The sequence below is a fragment of the Coffea arabica genome, chromosome 2e (assembly GCF_036785885.1).
Source record: "Coffea arabica cultivar ET-39 chromosome 2e, Coffea Arabica ET-39 HiFi, whole genome shotgun sequence".
NCBI classification, from domain to species: domain Eukaryota; kingdom Viridiplantae; phylum Streptophyta; class Magnoliopsida; order Gentianales; family Rubiaceae; genus Coffea; species Coffea arabica.
In genome coordinates this window covers 1,763,435-1,784,619 of record NC_092313.1, presented here as the reverse complement: position 1 = coordinate 1,784,619, position 21,185 = coordinate 1,763,435, and the positions used below count along the sequence as shown (strand labels likewise).

Here is a 21,185-nt window from a genome sequence, read left to right as displayed (position 1 = left end):
ATATCTACCCAAGCAGAAGTTCCCAAACACGAATATCTGCTGTCGTTCCAAACTAACCCTAGCTACTCCCACCAAATCACCATTTTTTGGGTTAAGTCAAGATTTATTAGGACAATCAACTACTGCAAAAACTTGTTTTCTGGGATCAATAATTAAGCCAAATGCTTTTAAACATTTTGGTTAGTCCTTTTTGCTACTCGTTGGCGTCAAGTGATTGCTGATTATTCTTGTTGATTGGTGAATTTTGGGTTCTTTGGTTTTTTTTACAAGAAAAGGAATGGCTATATATATATGTGTGTATGTTTATATGACATATTTATGATGTTATTCGATTCGACTCTAGATCAAATTCGATCGAATCTATTGACCCTTAATCCTAAATTCAATTGAGTCGATATCCGATCCAAGTCCGAAAACATAGTGTAGTTTTTTTTTTTTGGGGTAATAGCAAGACTTGAAGTTAAGTCAGTTGATAATTTGGGCCCATCTAATGCAATTCCAGATGCCACCGCTAACTCCAACACCATCACACGAGCTGTGTTCAGCTATTTTAAGTTGAATGTTGGGCCTTTACAGGGTACTACTAATTGGTAGACACAAACACAGGCAAATTAATTATTAGGGATGGCAACGGGCACCTGCGGGGGGTCATTGGGGCGGGGGGAAAAAATTCCCTCCATTTAGAAACCGGGGGGGGGGGGGGCGTTTGAAAAAATATATATATATATATATGTGTACATAATTATATATATAATGATATTATCAATTATACTACTAATTATACATGTCTATTAATAAAAATTATTACTTATTTATACTAAATTTATTAATACATTTATGTTAAATTCCTAACTATACTTAATACAATAACACTTTTTTCTAAAAAAAACACAATAATAATTTAGTGATTGTATTTGTATCAAAAGTGAAAATTTGATTATTTTAGTTATATTTGTTTTATCATATTAGATTGTATTCAAATAACCTTTGTTTAATTGTTTTTATGAGTTTCAATTGTGAAGTTACAATGAATAATAATTTGGTGATGTGTTGATATTTTAATACTTGATTATTTGTTCAAATTTAATTATATTGAAATTATATAATACAATTTTTTTAACCCCACGGATGCCCCTGCGGGGGAAGCAGGGCGGGGCGGAGGGAATTAAAATACACCTCCCCCAACCCCCGCCCCATTGCCACCCCTATTAATTATTTACAACTTTCAAATTGATTTTGTTGTCCTTTTGGATAATACTACTAACTCAAATCGAATTAGAAAATCACTCAAACACATTCATTAATCTAGTACTTGTACTTATCGAAGGAAGTAATTTCTTGAATAAAATGAGAAAGTAAACAGAAAAGTTTGACATGAATGAAAAATAAATAAATAAATAAATAACGTAACGCAGTTCGTCTATCAAGGTTAGGGCTGCAAACGAACCGAACTGCTCGAGTTAAGCTTGACTCGAGCTCAAAATATTAAGTTCGTTAGCTTGCGAGATCGAGTATATATATTATATTTTTTATTTTAATAATAAAATTACATATATATATCCTTAATATTTTATTATTTATTAAGAAAAAAATTATTTTATTTATTTTTTGAAAAATAATAATTTTATTTATTTTTTCGATCTTTAAATTATCAGCTCGCCGAGTTCGAGGTCGAGTTTGAGTTCAATAAAACTAAGTCAAGGTTCGGCTCGATTAGGTCCAAACTCGATTCGACTCGACTCGTTTGTAACCCCAAGGTACAAGTCACCATAGTTGGATCATGAATGCTGCAAACTTGAAGAAGGTTCTTCTTACTTACGGCCTTGGTTCGTTTCGATTCATTACCAGAGTTGATTTTTGGGCTGGAAAAATCACGTAGTCATGGATTTGCAAAAATGGGCCAAGTTTAGAGAATGGGCTTTTCTCAGGTGGTCAGGCATGTGTCAACGTTTATTGCAGTGTGAGATGTCTTTTGCTATGGACTAGAAACAAATATAGCTTTGATTCCAAGTTCTTCCCATTCCTGATGCAAATTCTTGTCTACGTTGTTACTAAATGGGCACTAATGGTGCGTTTGGGAGGAGAGATTTGGTCAGAAAAGAAAAGAAAGTGATAAAAGAAATCAAATTTTCATCATTTGGGAGATTCTTCACGTCAGAAAAGAAGGAAAATGAGTTGATTTGATTGGATCTATTTTAAGGCTACAGTAGAGAAAAGCTTTTTGGCTGTTTTGAGCTGATTTGGACGGAAAGTGGAAGAGTGCCTATGAATTTTTTCAAAATATCAATTGTGTCCTTAAATGATTATTGAACAAATTTTTAATAACATATATATTCAAAATCTTTCCACTTATTTCTTTTAACTCTCAAACAACATTAAAATCTCTTCTTTTCATAACTTAAGGTTTCTTTTCTTTTCTTTTCTTTTCTACCCTAAACTCCCAAACTAGCCATAAAAGAAGATGAAAACAGATATAGTGCTAATTTGCAACGGATCTTCTGTCCCACATCCTGTGCCACTCTCTGTGCCACTTTTTATTATATTGATATTTCTCCTGTATAAACATCACGTTTTAGTTCTTTTTTGTTTCCTTAAGATCCAATAACTATTAATTGAGTAAAAAATAAATACATGAGGTTCAAAAAAGTAATATATAATAGAAAATTCATAAAAAATCTCATTTTTTATGCATTTTGATTTTTTGAGTTTGTTAAATTTTGTGTATTACTCAATTAATAGTTATTGGATTTTAAGGAAACAAAAAAGAACTAAAACGTGATGTTTATATAGGAGAAATATCAATATAATAAAAAGTGGGACAGAGAGTGGCACAGGGTGTGAGACAAAAGATCCGTTGCGGTGCTAATTAGACTTAAGCAGAGTTAAAATCCATTATTTAGGTTGAGACAATTAGGATCATTGGACCATGTGCCCGTGCATCCCACAAATACGGAATTTTCATCATGGACGTTACGGCTCCAATGGAATAACAGATCCCCGTCCGAAGTTTAGAAAAGCTGAAGCAAAGAATAAATGCTGGATAGATAGATTAGTAAGAAGTAAAGGATAAATCTTGGATAGATAGACTGGCAAGAAGAAAAGGATAAATGTTGGAACATCGCCCATCACACAGAACTTGTCTAGTGCGTTTTACCCCTTTGTGTGATTGACGGGTTATTACACGGAGTAGGAATTTTTTAGTGCATATTCTCAAATAGCAGTTACGGATTCACTTATCAACAGAAAAAAAAAGGGATAAATAGGAAAAAATGCACATGCATAGAATTTTGAAGCTAAGAAAGAATACTGTATACTGTTTGTTGAAAAACACAAACCATGTTGTACAATCTTTTCTTGAATGCTCTACTCTGTAAGAGAGGCCAGCCACCAGTAATTTACGGTGCCCTCACTAGAACTTAGAAATAATCATTATATGTAAATACAAGAAATGTGAAAGCATCATGAATATGCCTTGCTAAATTTGAGAGCTGCTCACAAAATTTACAACTTCCGTCTTTCTTTATTTTGAAGGTATAAACCATCAAAGGGTGGGTGGAGTCACAAATAGAATTCTCAATCTTATTTGCTGTAGAAAAAAAGAGCAAAGACAAGAAGGGAAGGGAGTAAAAGTTGTATGCTATAGTTGTAGGTACTCACCACTCGGTCACAGCATGCAATTATCAAGAAATCACGAAAGAGTTCACGTGTTGGGGAGAAAAAGACGAACCCGTGAAGAAACACTGGATGAATCACCAGTAGGGATGCAAACAAAAATTCAGCAGTTAAATGATATATTTAGTGTTCAATCTTCACCATCTGCATCATCAATGATCAAACAAACGGCCCCGCCTCCCCCCATTCAGCAAATAACGACGACAGCCTCGTATTGTTCGTATTGCTTGGTATCATCTGTGCAACAACAGCCCGTGACTTTGCTCATGGGTGGATATATTGTGGATGACAACCCAACTTCTTATTCTCTTCATCTATTCAATTCACTACTGATCAAAATTCTTGTCTTGTTGCCGTGTCAGCCTTCACTGCAACTCAATTGATAGTTAATTTGGGACTTCTAGGTTGAGAATTATTAGCCCAGAATGGATCGTGATGCAACTTTTTCAGTAGTCTTTGTTTTCGGAACAAATATATAGAACAAGAATCCTAACTTGTCTCTCGTTATCTCTTTTTTCCTAAGCAAAATATTGAAATAAACTTCGTTGGTTTAGAGATCATCAAGCACAGAAGTCGTTGCGAAGAAGGGGACCTGCTCCTCCCACGCTAACTGAAAAATAGTTTCATTAAAATACAACGAGCAGGTTTGCGTTTTATTTATTCATTTCTTAAAACAATACTCACAGGATCTGGGTCCAGTTAATACCCTTCAACTGGTAGCATAGATGGCCCCGAGTAAGTACATATATAAAATATATAACATAAAAAAAGAAAAAACTTTATGGAAATATGTACGGTTTTGGATGTAATCTCCAGGCTTACACATCAGGTGATAAGAAGTTCAAGTTGTAATTGTGTAAAAGAGTGCCCAAAATTGATGTGCACCATCAATTATTCCAAAGAAATTATTGTTACAGTGTAGTTCTTCTTTTTCAACAAATCGTACTAAACCGGCCCGGTCAAAAACGCGGTTACATATTGATATGGTTCTAGCTTTTAGCAGGAGAAAAGAATTACATTAGACGCTCATTAGTTTACCTAATATAAGAAAACCAAGCGAAGAAATTAAGAAAAGAAGTGTTTTCTTGATCTATGGTTTCTGATTAACTAAATACGTAGTTAACAAGGCCAATTGCTAAAATCATAGACTCCATGGAACAGGTATTGTAATGATCAAAACCACTTGTGCACACACATGCTGATTACAAACTGTGAAGATGTTTTCATCACCTAAATAATACACGTGACCACCAGAATTCTTTCATTTCTTGGACCTGGAAACCCTTCTGAGTAAAACAATCAAACAAAGTAGCCGATAAAAAGCAAAGAACCCAATCAAGATGTAAACGTTTGTCCATAGCTGCCTTTCATGGAGCCCTCTTTTATCCAGCACATCACGTCCTGTGACCATGCATGTCTTGTTTTCATCGTACCATATCAGGCATCTTGATATCAGACAAGAGTACTCGTTGATCAGCAGTGCATCAAGGGCATACTTGTACATGGAAAAGTAATGCATGCCCAGCCAGAATTTGGGCAGGCTATCTTTAGAGATAAAGTAGCCGGAAAAGAGGAAAAACCCGGCGAGAAGCACCGTTACCTGTGATGTTCCGGCGAGATAATTCGGCGTCACGGAGCTTAAAAAGAGAACAAAAGAGTTGGCCATCAGAACTATGACCCAAATGACTAAGACAAAGTATGCGAAAGCTTGCCACGTAGCACAAAGCCCCACCAAGAAATAAACCGAAGTCGAGTACACAATAGCTATGGCAAGAAGGTAGGGCAGGAAGACTAGCGTGTTGGCCACAAGGTAGGATGACAACCTGTAAACCCCACTGGAAGTTTCTCTTAGGAGAATGGGCCTTTCGTTGATGAAGATCGGAAGAGTTTCAGTTGTGGAGGAGAGAAGGAACGTGAGAGTGAAGGCAAAGAGTCCTAATCTCTTCTCGATACCGGCCTTATCGAACCCTATGTTCATGTAGATTGTTCCCAAAACAAGACCAACCCCTAGAGCTTGAAACGTGTTAGTCACCAGAAGCTGTTTCGTCCTGAAAATGATCTTCCAAAATCTCTGATACAGAACGACTATTTCGTGCACTCTTGAGCTCCTATATCGGACGACCTCGACGTTATAATTAGAAGGTGACGGAGGAAGCATTGGCTGATCTGTGTCGGCGGGTTTAGTGTTCTTATGGAGCTGATGCAAAATTTCCATGGCATACTCCAGCGCATTCAACTGTGGCGGGACGGTGAACCCATTGGACAGCAAAAAGGCTTCGAGGGAAGAGAGCGTACCCTGGTGCACGACTGTTCCTTTTGATAATAAGAGGATGTTATCGATGGTAGAGAGAATCTTGAAACTGGGTTGGTGAATGGATAAGATCACAGTGCGGTGACGCGAGTCGGTGATTGATCTGAGGGTCTGCATTACTTTGAAAGCTGAGTTACTATCAAGCCCGGATGTTGGTTCGTCCAGGAGTAAGACGGCAGGGTCGTGGAGGAGGCAAAGGCCTATGGAAACCCGTCGACGTTCTCCGCCCGATAGACCGTGAGCTAACCGGGTGTGGGCCAGGTGAGTTAGCCTCAGCTCCGCCATGAGGGACTCCACAATTCCCGGAATTTCGCATGTTGGTGGGTTGAGGAGGCGAGCAGCGAAGGCGAAAGTCTCGGAGACGGTGAGCTCAGGCAGGCATGGATCGTGCTGAGGGACGTAAGCGGAAAGCTTTCTGTAGGCGGAAGGGTTGAGTGGCTTTGAATTTAGAAGGAGAGTGCCGCCGGTAGGACATGTTCGGGCGGCTAAAATGTCAAGCAGGGTGGATTTTCCGGCGCCGCTTGGCCCAACAATTGCAAGGATTTGGGATGGATATGCGGAAAGAGAGACGTCTCGTAATATGTAAGTTGGGGGAGAAGAAACGCAGGGTTTGAAGAGGACGGCGGCTGGTGGGATATTGCTGGATGCGGTGCTTTTGGCGTAGGAAATTGAGGAAGCCGTGAGCTTGTAAGTTCTGAGAGGCGGGGAGGGAACTGGGGTTTCTACTTCCATAGCTAGAGATTGTGTAGAAGTCGGAACTAATTAAGAGAGGAAAGTCTAGCAAGATGTGGTAGGATGAGAGATGGGGAGTCCTCCCTGCATTACTCTGGTATTATTAGTAGTATGGAGTTGCTATAGCTGAAGTTCAGATTTCTAATTACCACCATTTTAAAAGGCAAAACAATATACCGATATAAGTACAGGTTGATACAATCAGATTGGATTGAAGTTTGTATTTATACAGCATGGACGGACGTACTTTTTTTCATGAGCTATCCCAAAAAGGTGTCGAGGGAACAGTGCTTAAAATCTTAAGATTTTTTTTTCCCCAAAAAATAACAATCCAAAAAAAAAGTCTTCAAAGTGAACAGCAAGCAGAAACAAGTCTTCATGTGACCATATTCAAATAATTTTGGGATGGTTTTTCTTGCAACAAAAATTTTTTTTTTTTTTTATTTCTAAGGATTGCAGTAACATCACAAATACTATAATGTTGAAGTTACAAGTGTATATAAAACTCTCTCTCAATTCTCACTTTTTATTGCTTAGGATTTCAGATTAACAAAACTGCTTAAAAATCAACAAGAGTAAAAGTGCAACGAGATAAAATAACCATAAAATTTGGAAAACCAATAATAGCCCAAGAGTAGTCTGTGAGTCGCTTATTTATTTATTTTCTTAAATTCTGAAGCAATGAGGATTAAAAAGTCAGGAAAACAAATTCCATCCAATTATGCGTGACCGTAGATGGCGGAAAAAGATCGAGTTAAAGACAAAGCTCATCGTGGCCACAAGTCTAATCATTTGATTAATGCGCAAAAGGAAGCTCAGCTCCTCCGGTGTGGGCAATATTTATTTTTCTCCCTGCCCTCCATATGTTCTTTCTCCCACAAAAATGGTACTGGCACAAAATAAGGAATCCAATATTATCTTATCGTGGCCACAAGTCTAAAATTTAATCCCACTCCGCTTTTTCATGATGATATTTTTACTTTTTTTTTTATCATATAGGTTAATAAATAAAAATTATATCATAAAAAATGATGATGGGGATGACATTATAAAAAGAAAAAAAAAAAGATTTGAGTACATTTAACATTTGCATGAAGGAATTGGGCTGCGTACTGCCATTCCAAACACTTCAGCCCACTAAGCAAGTACGGGTGAACGAACAAACGATCATAAGGAATTCAATCGGCCCACATTGTTTCTTCAATCCTTCTAATTCGCTCTATTTCTTCCCTTCTCTCTCTCTCTCTCTCATATATTTTGTTTCTAAGAAAAATTTGATTTTCTTTTCTTTCTTTGTTCACCTTTTGTTCTTATATATTGCCAGTTATTAATCGGAAATTTGCTCCTCTGAGGTTGCAAGGGAGCATGGCTTTTCAAGGAAATTTTTTTTTATGGTAAAAGATCAGAAAAAGAAGGAAGAATTTGAGTAGCAAAATGCAAAATATTATCCAAAAAACAGAGACAAAGGCAAAAGCCTGGAGCACGTAGAACGTCGGAAAGACCTGGCGCAACTTGCGGCGGCTCTGCTCCGAGGATTCTTGTTCCAACCCTCAATCCTCTTTTAAATACTAACATCATACGCTGGCATTAAAAAAGTGGACTTTTCCATCATTAAATTTGGCAAAAATCTTTCCTACAACCTGCAAAAACAAAGTATACACTAATAAGAATATATATATATATACACACACACATGTAACATGTGTATAATTTAAAAGTTAAATTTAAAATGAGACACTCATGCTTGCTGGCATTTACATGCAGCATGCTTCATATTATAGGTCCCGTTTGGCAAGTGAGTTTTTTGAATATTTATCTAAAACTTTACTGTAACTTACTGTAAAAATTTTTTTGAAGTGTGTCTTTTTTTTTGAATATTTTGAAATATATAGTTTAAAAATTTTAAGAAGTTTTTTGAGGTTATTGGAGGTAAAGTTTTTAAAAAACTTGTAGCAGACAAACTTGACAAAAAACTTATCTGCCAAACAAGGCCGTAATTGGTGGACTGTTATTTATTTTTAAAAGAAGTTTTTTTTTTGAGTGCTTCAAGCATCAAGGATTAAAGAAGACAATTTTTTTCAAATTCACCAACAAGAGGGAGTATGCACTATGCAGTGTGATTTAAAGATCCGGGCCTTTTGTTTAAGGTGGTTCCTCATTTCCGCGGGCCGGGCCAGCCATCCATAATTTTTTCGATATATTATATGTATATTACTCGTGACATTCTTCCCTTAAATTAAAAAAAAAAATTATTACTCGCGGCATGGACCCCATAATATATAGTAACTTAATAACTCCTCGGATGCATTACCGTCAGATGCTTCTATTAAGTCAAAAGCAGGCAACAATAGTGACATATACTAGAAAACTTCACGCGCTGGGCTCAAGCCTTACTCCTTAGACTGAAGCAAAATCCCAAAAAGCAAACGTCCTATTCAATTCTTAACCGAGATAATTAGGTACTCCACTAATTTCCCATTCTCAACCTGAATCTGAATGTGAAGTCATCAAGTGCAGGCGGCTGGAGATATACGACCCATTCCTCCTTACATCTCACGGTCACGCTAATTCAAGCTCAAGTGGTCCTCAGCATCCCACCATTTGCCTATATATACATACATGCATACAACTCAGGTATATATCTTCCCAGTACTCACGAATAGTATAATCCATAGCAATTCTAGCACAATATTGATCAGTTTTTTCAGCCTGAAATCTCCGCTAAATTGTTTCCCGAGCAGCTGTGCTGTTAAGTGCATTGGGAATTAGAGATACGCTACACAATGCCTTCATCACCTTATACTGGTCATGCAAACCAAGCCAAGCACGACATCGAGTCCAGCGAGCTGCGCAAGAAGAAGCGCATGAAATGTTTGGCTTACGTTGCTGCCTTTGCCGTGTTTCAAACAGCCGTCATATTGATTTTTGTGCTCACCATTATGAAAGTAAGAACTCCTAAGTTCCGGGTGCGGTCCGCCGATTTCGTTGAGTCCTTCCAAGTTGGGAACCCCGCAACCCCTTCCTTCAGTTTCAGGATGGATGCTGAACTGGGTGTCAAGAACGCCAATTTTGGAAACTACAAGTTCCAAAATAGTAGCATTTTTTTCTTATACGGTGACACCGAGGTCGGGGAAGCCGCTGTCAGCAAGTCAAAAGCCGGGTGGCGATCCACCAAGAAGTTTCATGTTTCGGTGGACCTGTCGTCAAAGGGTTTGCCTAGCAACTCACAACTGGGAAATGATCTGAGGTCTGGGGTATTGAACTTACGCAGCCAGTCCAGGTTGGATGGAAAGGTTGAGCTGTTGTTCATCTTCAAGAAGAAGAAATCCGTAAACATGGATTGCACCCTCACCATTGGTGTGGCAGAGAAAAAAGTTCGACAAATTAGCTGCAAGTGACGACAGATATTGAAGCTTCCTCCGTTGTCGCAAATTTATTGGGTATACTGATTAGTAGTTTTGTGTATGCGATGAAGCGGAATTCCTCCGCTTCCAATGGTTTTCCATGCACACTAGTATAGTATTGAATTCACTCTTCTGTACTGTAATTCTTTTTTTTTTTCCCATCTATTATGATGATGATTATGTAGTTGTGAATTTTTTTTTATATATATTTTTGGGGTTTCCACATGGACGTTAAAGATTTTGTATCCATTTCAATTTGAGCTTCCCTCTATCATCAATCAATTAATTAACTCTGCAAAAGGATGGGATTACTAAAGTGGTACTTCCTAGATTCCAGTTATGAGGAAAACATGAAATGATCAACGACAGATATGGGTGGGATTTGATTAACTTGTAAAAACTACCTCGCGCCGGGGGTCAGCATCCTATGTATGTTGGTGGTATTCCACTCCAATGCATCTGATCTGTGCTGATCGATCAAACTCGAAGGCCTCAAGCAAGGAATACATAATCAGTCGTCAATGAAAAACGCTCAGCTCACCTTCCTCTGTGTGGCGGCCTACAGTTTCAAACAAATTAGCAATTGGCAGCGATACAAGCGGGTGTCAAATGTCTTTTTATTTTCCTTCTTTATTGGTGTTTGTGTCTTATGTACTACTACTTCCTTCAAGGTTGGGTAAAATTCTAGGCGAGTTGAGACGTAAATTTAAGCTCTTTATCTTAAAGTTCTTGACGCTTCCGGCCGTATTTTGGGATTGGTTTAATTTCTGCGAAATGTGAATCCTCAGTGGCACTCTTATGATGCCCGTTTTCCACCAAAATCATTACTTCCTCAAGTAACTGATAAGCCCAACACCCACTCCCGCCCCTCCCCAAAAGGAGAAAGTCCTCTTCCAGAAGCCTTCGACTTGCCCCACTTGCCTTCGAAATCTTACTACCACTCCATTTTCTTTCTTACTCTATTATAATATCAACTCCGCTCTTTGACCTACCTTTTTACGCCGGTTTGCCAAGTGAGTTTTTTGGGTATTTGTTTAAAATTTTACTGTAAAAGTTGTAGAAAAAATTTTTAAGTATGTAAATTTTTGAATATTTTGAAATGTATAGTTTAAAAATTTTGAACTTTTTTTTGAGATTACCGTATTTAAAATTATTAAAAAACTTGTAGCAGACAAACTTGATCAAAAACTTGCTTGCAAACAAGACTTACATTGTGTTTTCCACGTCACTAAACAATTCTACTGGGAGTGAACTAAAAGGATTACCTTACCTACATAGCTTAATCGAATCTATCGAAATTTCGTTTGAGCATAAATGGTTGGTTAATCTCCTGTATATGTTAGAAGTTCCTTTCAGTACTAAGAAATCTCAAACTAAAAGGCAAATAATAGCAAGAGAGCCTAGATTCTAAAACAAAAAAAAAAAAAAAAAAAAAACCACTCACACCTCGAAGTTGCTCTTTATGCTTTAACGGGTGGATTAGAAGCTCCTTCTATGCAGTCAACTATGCAATCCTCATCCAACCCCAAAGTGTAAAATGGGATGTTATAACGCGCTTCATCCCCCGTGAGTTTTCACGCGTACTACTGCTACTTTTCTAATCTAAAAGTCATGTTTGAGAAGTGTTGCTTCTTCACCGGGTGGTTCTTCCCTCTACTAATAGCCCAGAGAATTGACCATGAAAAATCTATAAAAAAACAGTTTGACTTTTTTGAAAGAGCGTATCTATAAAATGCGACTCTAAATCACGATATTATCAAACGGTAGAATTTTCCTCATTTAAATTGGTGGTGAGGAGCATTTTCCACAACAATTGAATCGCGCTGCGCCATCTTTGGCGACTTTCTCCTCCACCTTAAGTGCCCTAGAAGTTGCTTTATCCTCCGTTACTTCAAACAAGTTGCAGCAACTGTTTGATTAAGTTAAGCAATCCATCAACATGTTAGGTGATGGCGACATTCAAATGACTAGCGGACCAAATAAGTATACACAAAATTTTATCTTCGTGTTTGTTAACTACTCCGCAGTTACCCGTTGTACGTTGATAGTATGGAAGGCGAAACCAGTTCAGCGTTTAATCTCATTTTTCTCAAAATTACATAGAAAAGGTCTGAATTTTGCACATCGCTTCATTTATTATTATTATTTTTTTTGTTAAAGAGCACGCTGCTTTATTGAAATTTTTTTCTTGTCGATCGACATTTCTACTCCTATTCTATCCTAATCTAACTATGAAGAGACTCAACTGAATCTATCGAAATAGATCCCTGAGAATAGAACCCTTACCTCCCACCCTACTACTGAAGCCTTTTAAAGGCACGATGATGGTGGCCATCAGCTGGTGGTTGCTTTATTGAAACTCATTGGCTGCAAGATAGAGAAGAGAAACTAGAGAGTTTGTGCTCATGACTGTCGAGTGAATGGTGGTGGGTTGGTCAATGTAGAGGCTACAAGAATATGAGGTCGTTAGTTCACCACGAATGAGCAGCTAGGTCCACTAGCATGTAAATTTATTTGTTGCAAAAAAGTCCACCTCACTTGACCAGAGACCTTTTCCAAATTAAGGTCTTTTACTGTTTTACGAGTTGATATTCTTTTCCATTTCACAATACACACAGTCACGCAGCTATATTACAAAGTAGTACAAAATTATAGGTGTATTTGGATTTGCATCCTCAGGAAGAAATGGTTTTAGAGACCTGAGGAATTAAATACTGAGTGAAATCAGAACACAAGTGGCTAAAATTTAGACAACTCTATTAGCTGATAGCACTCAAGATATGAATACTACTGATTCAATTTTGCTGTGTAAAAAGTCAGTTAAATGGTAAAAAAAAAAAAAAAAAATGAAGCCCACTAACACAAAATCCAGCTAGTTTGGTTTAGATCTGTATCAGTTACTTATTTAGTGTGCTATACAAGTTGTTGTAAGGTTTGTTTTTGAAATAAACGAATCAAGCTGGTTAAAATTAAAAGAGAGGACAATTTTTTATTTATTTATTTTTTTACCGTTTTAGTACACTCTACAAGAGGTCGCTTACAAGAAGAATCGCTGCACCTTTAAGAAGTGGTTTTTCTTTACATCGCAAAATAGTTGTTTAAAATATATCTCACCTACCCCATTCAATATGAGAGGATCAAGTTATCTTATGAAGTATCAAGTGTACACATCAGAAAATGTATGCATGCATCTTCGTTTGTTTGTTTCCATGGGGCTGTCACATTTCAGTTGCTGTAACCTTAATTGTCACAAGATCATTTCCTAGTAGAAAGCTTCTGCTAACAATTAATAGATCAGGATGCCAGACTTTATTGACACGGTATCCTAAAATCAGATAGACAAAGTCAAGATTCATGGTAAGCCGCCAAACGCGTTATTCTAAAGCTTAAAAAACAAAGAAATCCATACATTGGTGCAACACATTTCCAGCAAGATTCTTTTGTTAATACCCCAGTCTCCACTTGCAATTTCCCCGAGTCTGGTATCCAACTCCTGCCCCCACTATATATGCATTTGTCCGCTGCCCATTTTTTCCATCTCCAACATTCCTTCCAATCTATTCTTGTACTCGGGAGTCAGAACTGAGAACAAGTAGCAAAACCAAGCAGAAAGCAGAGAAGGGTGGGGAGCAATGACGGAGCCAAGGGGGGCAGAGGGGGGCCATGACCCCCCCTAAGTTTTGAGAATTTTAATTCATAATATGTAAATATGTGTGTAAAATAAAATTGGCCCCCCCTAAATTTTTTCAATTTTAGTTTATATTATGAGAGTTGATATATATATATATATATATATATATATATGAATTAGTCATCTTTGAATGGAATGGCCTGCAAGCTTTAATTTGCCATGAATGTCCATATGCCTATTACATTCATTGTTTGGTTCATAGGCTTCAACTTGCTTTAGTTGCAGTTTCTAGAGAAGTAGCTTCTGTTCACCAATTCTTCTCCAATTTAGTTTTCATTATCAACATTGTTACTGCATCTAACAAACGTAATGATGAATTAAAGGAGGCTCAAGCAATTGAAGTTGCTACTAAGATTGCTAATGGTGAACTTGAAACTGGAAGGGAGCTTAATCAAATTGGCACTTTAAAACGAACTGGAGATACTCGTTGGGGTTCTCATTTGGATTCTATTTCTAGTTTACTGAAAATGTTCAATGCTACTTGTGTGGTTTTAAGTAACATTGCAGTAGATGGAGGTTCATACTCTTAACGTGGAGATGCAAATTTTGCTTTGAATCAGTTGTTATCCTTTAAGTTTGTTTTCACTTTGCATCTTATGAAAGACATTATGGAAATTACTCATCTTCTTTATATAGCATTACAACATAAATCTCAAGATATTTTGAATGCAATGCATCTTGTCTCAAGCACAACAAAGCTACTGAAGACTTTTCGAGATTCGGGATGGGATGATTTCTTGGTGAAAGTTAAATTATTTTGTGAGCAACATCAAATTGATATCCCATGTATGAATGCTCAATATATTGCAAGACGTGGTAGATCTCGAAGTCATCATGATGAGATTAGTGTGGGGCATTATTATCGAGTGGATATATTTCTTGCAACAATTGATTATCAATTGCAAGAGTTACATAGCAGGTTTAAGGATCATACCGTGGAATTGCTTATTTTGAGCACTGCTTTAGATCCTAGAAATGGATTTATGCTGTTCAAGATTGATGATATTTGTAAACTTGCAGAGAAGTTCTATCCAAATGATTTTATGGAGCAAGAACTAGTACGTCTAAGAATAGAACTTCAACATTTTGAGCTCGACATTCCAAATCATCCTGAATTGCAAGAATTATCTGGTATTAATGAGTTATGTCAAGGCTTGGTGAAGACAAGAAAATCAGTGATATATCATGTTATTGATAGATTGATTCGACTTGTTCTTACTCTTCCTGTATCAACTGCAACTTCAGAGCGGGCATTTTCAATTATGAAAATAATCAAGACAAAGCTCCAAAACAAGATGGAAGATAATTTCTTGAATGATTGTCTAACTGTGTATATAGAAAAGAAGGTTGCTGAAAAATTTAGCAGTGATTCAATCATAGATGAATTTAGTTTTATGAAAGAGCTTAGAGCTCAATTTACTTCTAAGAAAAGATGTTGAAATTTCAAAGTATGCTAACATAACTTTTATCTTTTTTTAATTGAAAATAGTTACATTTATATTACAAGGTTATATATATATATTGCATAGGTGACATATTGGAGAACATCTTCTCATAATGTGCAAATTGGATGGTTTGTGATGTTATAAGATATTTAATCAAAGGGTATCTTTTTTGTTATGACTGTACGGTATATTTATGAATAGACATGCCTTTATAATTAAATTTAATATTTGATAGTTTTAGATGTTATATATTTAAATAGAAGAAAATTATTTTGAACATAATAATTAAGATAATTTTATTAGGAAAAAATTTTGGCCCCCCCAAAAAAAAAATCCTGCCTCCGTCACTGGTGGGGAGAGACATATAGGGTTCCAACATCACCTTATAAATCTTCTTGTCTAGAATCAATCGTACTACTCGAACATCATCAGCAATGGTGGACGGAGAGCAGCATGCCACATATCCGTTGGCTCCCGCAAACGGTTATAGCCGTAGCCATGAACCGGAGTCGGACTCGGACTATTCCCGGGAGCTCCGTCAGAAGAAGCGCATGAAATATTTGCTGTATTTTGTTGCATTTGTGATATTTCAAACTGGTGTCATTGTCGTTTTCACATTAACCATCATGAAAGTGAGAACTCCAAAGTTTCGGGTGCAGTCCGCCACATTTGACAATTTCAATGTGGGAACACCAACAAACCCGGCATTTGATTTGAGCATGAATGCCAGAGTCAGTATCAAGAACGCAAACTTTGGAACATTCAAGTACCAAAATACCACAATGAACTTCTTTTATAGAGGGAACCCTGTTGGGCAGGCAGCTATTCCCAAGTCAAGTGTGGGATGGAGATCTAACAAGAAGATTAACGTTGCGGTGAAACTTAGCTCCGCTAACTTACCAACGCCCAATTCTCAATTGGGAACTGATCTGAGTATTAGACTTTTGCCACTTACCAGCCAGGCTGAGTTGAAGGGCAAAGTGGCTCTCACATTCATATTCAAGAAGAAGAAAGAAACACAGATGAATTGCTCCATGGAAGTTGCGGTTGCAAGTCAACAGCTTGCGAATATAGTATGCGAGTGATAAATTAATATACTCTTCTTCTAAATAGTTTTGGCCTGAACTTAAGTTTACTAAGTTTGCACCTTTTTTTTTGGGAGGACTATATTTTTTATATGTATCAATTTTTGCTCCCATTTTATGTTGATTCTGTACTAATTTGGATTATGTTTACTTCCCGAGTGTATTGAAATTCTTTTGGTTGTGATTACTTCTTGGAGTTGTTGCCTTTTATCTGTATATCTACGACAATTTAATATAATTTGGAAACTGTTTTATGTAGTTGATTGACTTTTGATTGAGACTAGGGCAAAGTGACCAAGCCTCGTCCGATGACCAAATGTGCACATCTTTTTCTTGGTAATATATCCTCGCGCAGTTGGACTTTGATAAGAACTAAGTAAAAGAAAAAGAAAAAGGCTAAAATTCATGTTCAAAGCTACTACTTTTATGCCTCAACAAAAGCATGACAAATGATAACACGAAAGTAAAACCAATCAACTTGGAAAGCTTAAATAAAAGAAAATATTGATAGCATCGCTTATGTTGGTCCCGTGTATTGGCTACCAAGGGATGGTGAGTCACCAGGATCCACAGTTTGAGGAGGAGAATGTAAACTCCTAAATAGTCTCTTTTTTTTTCGATACAATAACTTTTCTGTTTTACTCCTATTCCTACTTTATACTAAGGGGAAGGGATAGAGTCAAATGGACCAACAGAGAATCCGGAAGGGACTGAACCACCGCTAGACCGAACAAGTGCCTTTGCACCTGCGGGTGAAACTTTCAGAAAATCTTGGAGATGAATGCGATTCAAGAGATCTGCACCCAAGAAAAGACTCTTCCCAGTGACCAATTACTCTAAAGATAATTGGTTTAAACTCCTAAATAGTCAAATAGTAGAAAATTGCTCCATCGGACCGACACCATCTAGATTCCAGAATGTAGGTATACAATAAGAGTGACGGAGGCACTGTGACTAATTGGAAAAGGTTCATATATAGGTATTTTTTTGTTGAGGATATGAGATTATTTGAAATATTATTTAAAATAATTATTGTATCACTCTTTATAATGTGATATATGTAAGATAAAAAAGTGATCAAAAAGATAAAAATGTGTGTTGAAAAATATATTTGTTATATAAACAAATAATTTTTTGACAAATAATTCTTATCCAAACACATCTATGATTTCTCCCAAACCCCAAGACTTCGATAATTTACAATGAACTCGTTTTATGATTTCATGTTACGATGTAACAACTTTTCATCCACACCATATTTTTTGTATGTGTAATTTTTGTGGCCACATTGCGTTTGACAGAGAGGGGTTGATCTTTTGACAATTAAACACATGGGAAACGAACAAAAAATGAACTCGTAATATTTGATTCGATGAGGAAAGGCATTGCAAATAGCAGACCTCCAGGAAGAGGTCTGCAGTTGCAATGAATTTCGTGGGAAAAAGCCCCCAAAAAAGTATGATGAATTACTGTGACAACGTCGTCCCAAAACTTTGAGTTCTTTCTTGGATTTTTCACCATATCTCCGCCCATTTAAGAAATTCAAAAAGGAGAAAAGAGGATTCACCACCTCTCCAAAAAAGATAATTCTTTGTTTCCTGGAGAATGCAGGAAGGTTAGGATAACTTTGGGAAAATTTGTGCTAGTGCTTGGCTGACTTGAGTTACCATGAAGAAATTATAGGGAAATTCATCAAGAAAATATCCAATATTGCCTTGTACTAGCTTATACCACACTCTATGGCCTACGGTAACAGTCTCAAATTGCCAGTCGACGAATCATGAATGAGCAGCAAAGTTACGCACCAAAGACCAAACATCCCTAGTAGTAGGTGTACTTGTATTTGCAGGGGAGACTATAAATTGCAAGACAAAACTTAAACAACAAAACTAAAAACGCGTTCGTTTTTTTTGAACTATCTCTAACATAACACATGTATGTACTGCTACTGGTACGCTAGAAATTTGAAAGAGACCTTCATTCATTCATATACAGCATCCTCCGTCTTCCCTTCCAGAAGCCCGACTGGACCGATGATGTCCCTATAGTAGTGCTCTCTTTTTCGGACTTTAGATCGCTAAATATTGCGCAAGTAAGTCGTAATTGGAGTACTAGAATTCGTATCACCTGGCCCCACCCATATTAATGATCTACCCCAAAATGCTGCTTACATTATTACGTGGCAATTTCTTTTCATTTTCACGTACCACCTCAGCTCATCCATGGTCTACAGAACCATCTCATGGCCACATAATTTATGGTTCCACTGTGAATCACGGGTCATGCAAGTCCCTTCCTAGCGCGTATGTGTGTGTGTATATATATACACACAATCTCCACCCTCGATTACCAGCATATTTATTATTCATCCATTACAGGGCGGGCGCTATTAAACAGCACCGCATAGCATATATATACTCGATACTGATTTCCTCTTAGTGACGAAGCCTCAAAATGATGGCAGGAAAAGAGAACCAATCCCCACATCCACTGGTTCAGGGACCGGCCAACGGAACATACGTGAGAACCGGCGATGACGAGGCAGGAAGGGGAGGCTCCAGAGAGCTCCGTCGCCAGAAGCGGAAAAAGTATTTACTTTACTTCGTTGCCTTTGTCATCTTCCAAACTGGCGTTATCTTGATCTTCACACTGACGATCATGAAGGTCCGAACTCCGAGGTTCCGCGTCCGGTCCGCCACGTTCGACCCTTTCAACGTAAGCAGACAACCGAATAACCCTACATTCGATATAAGCATGAACGCTCAAGTTGGCGTCAAGAATGCAAATTTCGGCAGATACAAGTACCAGGGCACCACTATGACCTTTTTATACGGAGGCAGCCAAGTTGGGGAGGGCGTTATTTCGAAATCAAGCGTTGGATGGAGATCCACCAAGAAGTTTAACGTTGCCGTCCGACTCACTTCTGATAACTTAACATCAAATTCACAACTGGCAGCTGATTTGAACGCCAACATTTTGCGACTTACCAGCCAGGCTGAATTGAAGGGCAAAGTGGCGCTCACCTTTATATTCAACAAGAAGAAGAGCGCCAAAATGAATTGCACCATGGATGTCTTCCTCACCGCCGAACAGCTGGCCAACATCTCATGCGACTGAGTGAGATACATGCATATGCTAGCTCCACTATCTTCATCTTCCTGATGATCAAAATTCACATATATACTCTACTCTACTTGAGGGGACATTCATGAGTTTTATAGGTCGTGTGGATGATGGTCAGGTCCCCTTGCTTGCTTCCTAAGTAGTAGTATCTATTTTTGCTGTTATTAACTTCAGTTCTTTCTTTCCATGTATTATTTCGGTACTGTACTATGTTGGTTAGTGTTCTACTACACAGGACGTGTTCTTTTTTTACTATTAATTAATGTGCCGCGCGGGTATTTGATTTTTTTGTTTGGTTTGTTGTTTTAACTTTTCTTGGCGCCTTCAAATGTTCTCAGATTAAGATTTTCTTGATTGTTTATTTGTTATTTTATCAGAAGTATTAATTAATAATATAAGAAGAAGCATGAAGGGACGTTGACGAAATGCCTTTTTTTTTTTTTTATCACTTCAATTCTTAATTTAACATAAAAGAAGGTCGAAGTAATTCTTTATTATTATTATTTTCCTTCAATGTAATTTTCGGCGTGATTCCACGTGGACCTGCACTTCACTCTCAGTGTCTACTGGGACGTCGTTATCCCTAGCCGCGAAAATTCAAAGGCACCATAATTAAGTCAAGGTTTCAAGTGTCGTACGCGATTGGAAGTTGCAGACCGAAGGGCCAAAGTCTTCTTCAGCGGGTCAGCACCGCTTCCACGATCAGCTTGCTTAGATATAAATTTACTTGGAAACACATATAAACCCTACCCACCTGCACCCGCAACAACTTAGTAGTAGTAACCGGTAATAAATACAATACAATACATGGTACAAGCAATTCTTTAAGAAATTAACTTTGAAACAACAAGTTGACCTTGCCAAAATGGGAGGGGAGCGGGGCCCGGCCCGGCCCGGAACAAAGTGGACGACCAAAAAGCGGCAAAAGTTAAAAAAAAAAAAACGATCGGGTTGTAAATTGCTGCCTGTAAAAGTTTGGCTTCAAAGTGTTACTAACATATATATTTTGCGGGCCAAAGTGAGATAACTCAAAAAAATGTATGCTGCATTTTATGCTGGTCAATATATCTTATGGGCTGTGGCAGTGAAGAGAATCAAAAGCCAAAATAGTCAATAAGTAGAAAAATGATCGCTCCAGACAACTAATCAAAGTCGAAATTAAAGAAACGTTCGATACGAAGTTTTCTTGCGAATTACCCCATCCATCACCGTCTTGGCTTGACAATTGTAAAAGCCCCTCGCCTTATTGTTTTCTGTTTTACTTATCAAGTTCATCAGTAGTCAATAAGTTAGTCCAATATATTTTTAAAATGTATATACACCGTTATTCTTGACGCAGGTTATCTCCATCATTGTATTTATGTTTCGTACGGTGGACTTAAATGCTGAATAATCAAAAGTCACTAAAAGTTGAGTCCTGCACTCTAAAAAACATAGAAGTCTAAATTAATTAATAACACATTAGGTAATAGGCTATTAATAACTTAGCATAAACATTTTAGATCCATGATCTCAGTCCAAATAATTATTTAACCAAAAGTTGTATTGATGTATTCTATTTAAAAAAAAAAAAGAAAAAGCCCCGAGTCCCTAGCACATGTTGTCTATTACGGGGGAAAGAGACAAGGGTCTGTCTGAAGAAAAAGTTGAAAATGTCAAAAGCAAATTTGAGAATGAAATAAGAGCTCTAAATGGCATAATAGCCTTATATAAAAGTGTGGA

At 37.4% G+C, this 21,185-nt stretch overlaps 5 protein-coding genes across 5 annotated transcripts; 4 read left to right on the top strand and 1 right to left on the bottom strand.

Moving 5' to 3' along the window:
* Positions 1-4,818: 4,818 nt before the first annotated feature.
* On the bottom strand, positions 4,819-6,888 carry LOC113729986 (ABC transporter G family member 4-like). The gene has a single exon (XM_027254383.2). It carries the CDS (start codon positions 6,713-6,715, stop codon positions 4,934-4,936), a length of 1,782 nt encoding a protein of 593 aa, XP_027110184.2. The 5' UTR covers positions 6,716-6,888; the 3' UTR covers positions 4,819-4,933.
* A 2,438-nt stretch (positions 6,889-9,326) lies between these two features.
* LOC140036494 (late embryogenesis abundant protein At1g64065-like) lies at positions 9,327-10,355 on the top strand. The gene has a single exon (XM_072078050.1). The coding sequence runs from the start codon at positions 9,499-9,501 to the stop codon at positions 10,111-10,113; it is 615 nt and encodes a 204-aa protein (XP_071934151.1). The 5' UTR covers positions 9,327-9,498; the 3' UTR covers positions 10,114-10,355.
* A 2,941-nt stretch (positions 10,356-13,296) lies between these two features.
* LOC140037387 (uncharacterized) lies at positions 13,297-15,190 on the top strand. The gene is made up of 4 exons (XM_072081510.1): positions 13,297-13,439; positions 14,013-14,326; positions 14,414-15,060; positions 15,149-15,190. The coding sequence occupies exons 1-4, from the start codon at positions 13,297-13,299 to the stop codon at positions 15,188-15,190; spliced, it is 1,146 nt and encodes a 381-aa protein (XP_071937611.1).
* A 499-nt stretch (positions 15,191-15,689) lies between these two features.
* LOC140037382 (late embryogenesis abundant protein At1g64065-like) lies at positions 15,690-16,340 on the top strand. The gene has a single exon (XM_072081502.1). It carries the CDS (start codon positions 15,690-15,692, stop codon positions 16,338-16,340), a length of 651 nt encoding a protein of 216 aa, XP_071937603.1.
* A 2,457-nt stretch (positions 16,341-18,797) lies between these two features.
* LOC113733399 (late embryogenesis abundant protein At1g64065) lies at positions 18,798-19,457 on the top strand. The gene has a single exon (XM_027259771.2). It carries the CDS (start codon positions 18,798-18,800, stop codon positions 19,455-19,457), a length of 660 nt encoding a protein of 219 aa, XP_027115572.2.
* The last annotated feature ends 1,728 nt before the right edge of the window (positions 19,458-21,185 follow it).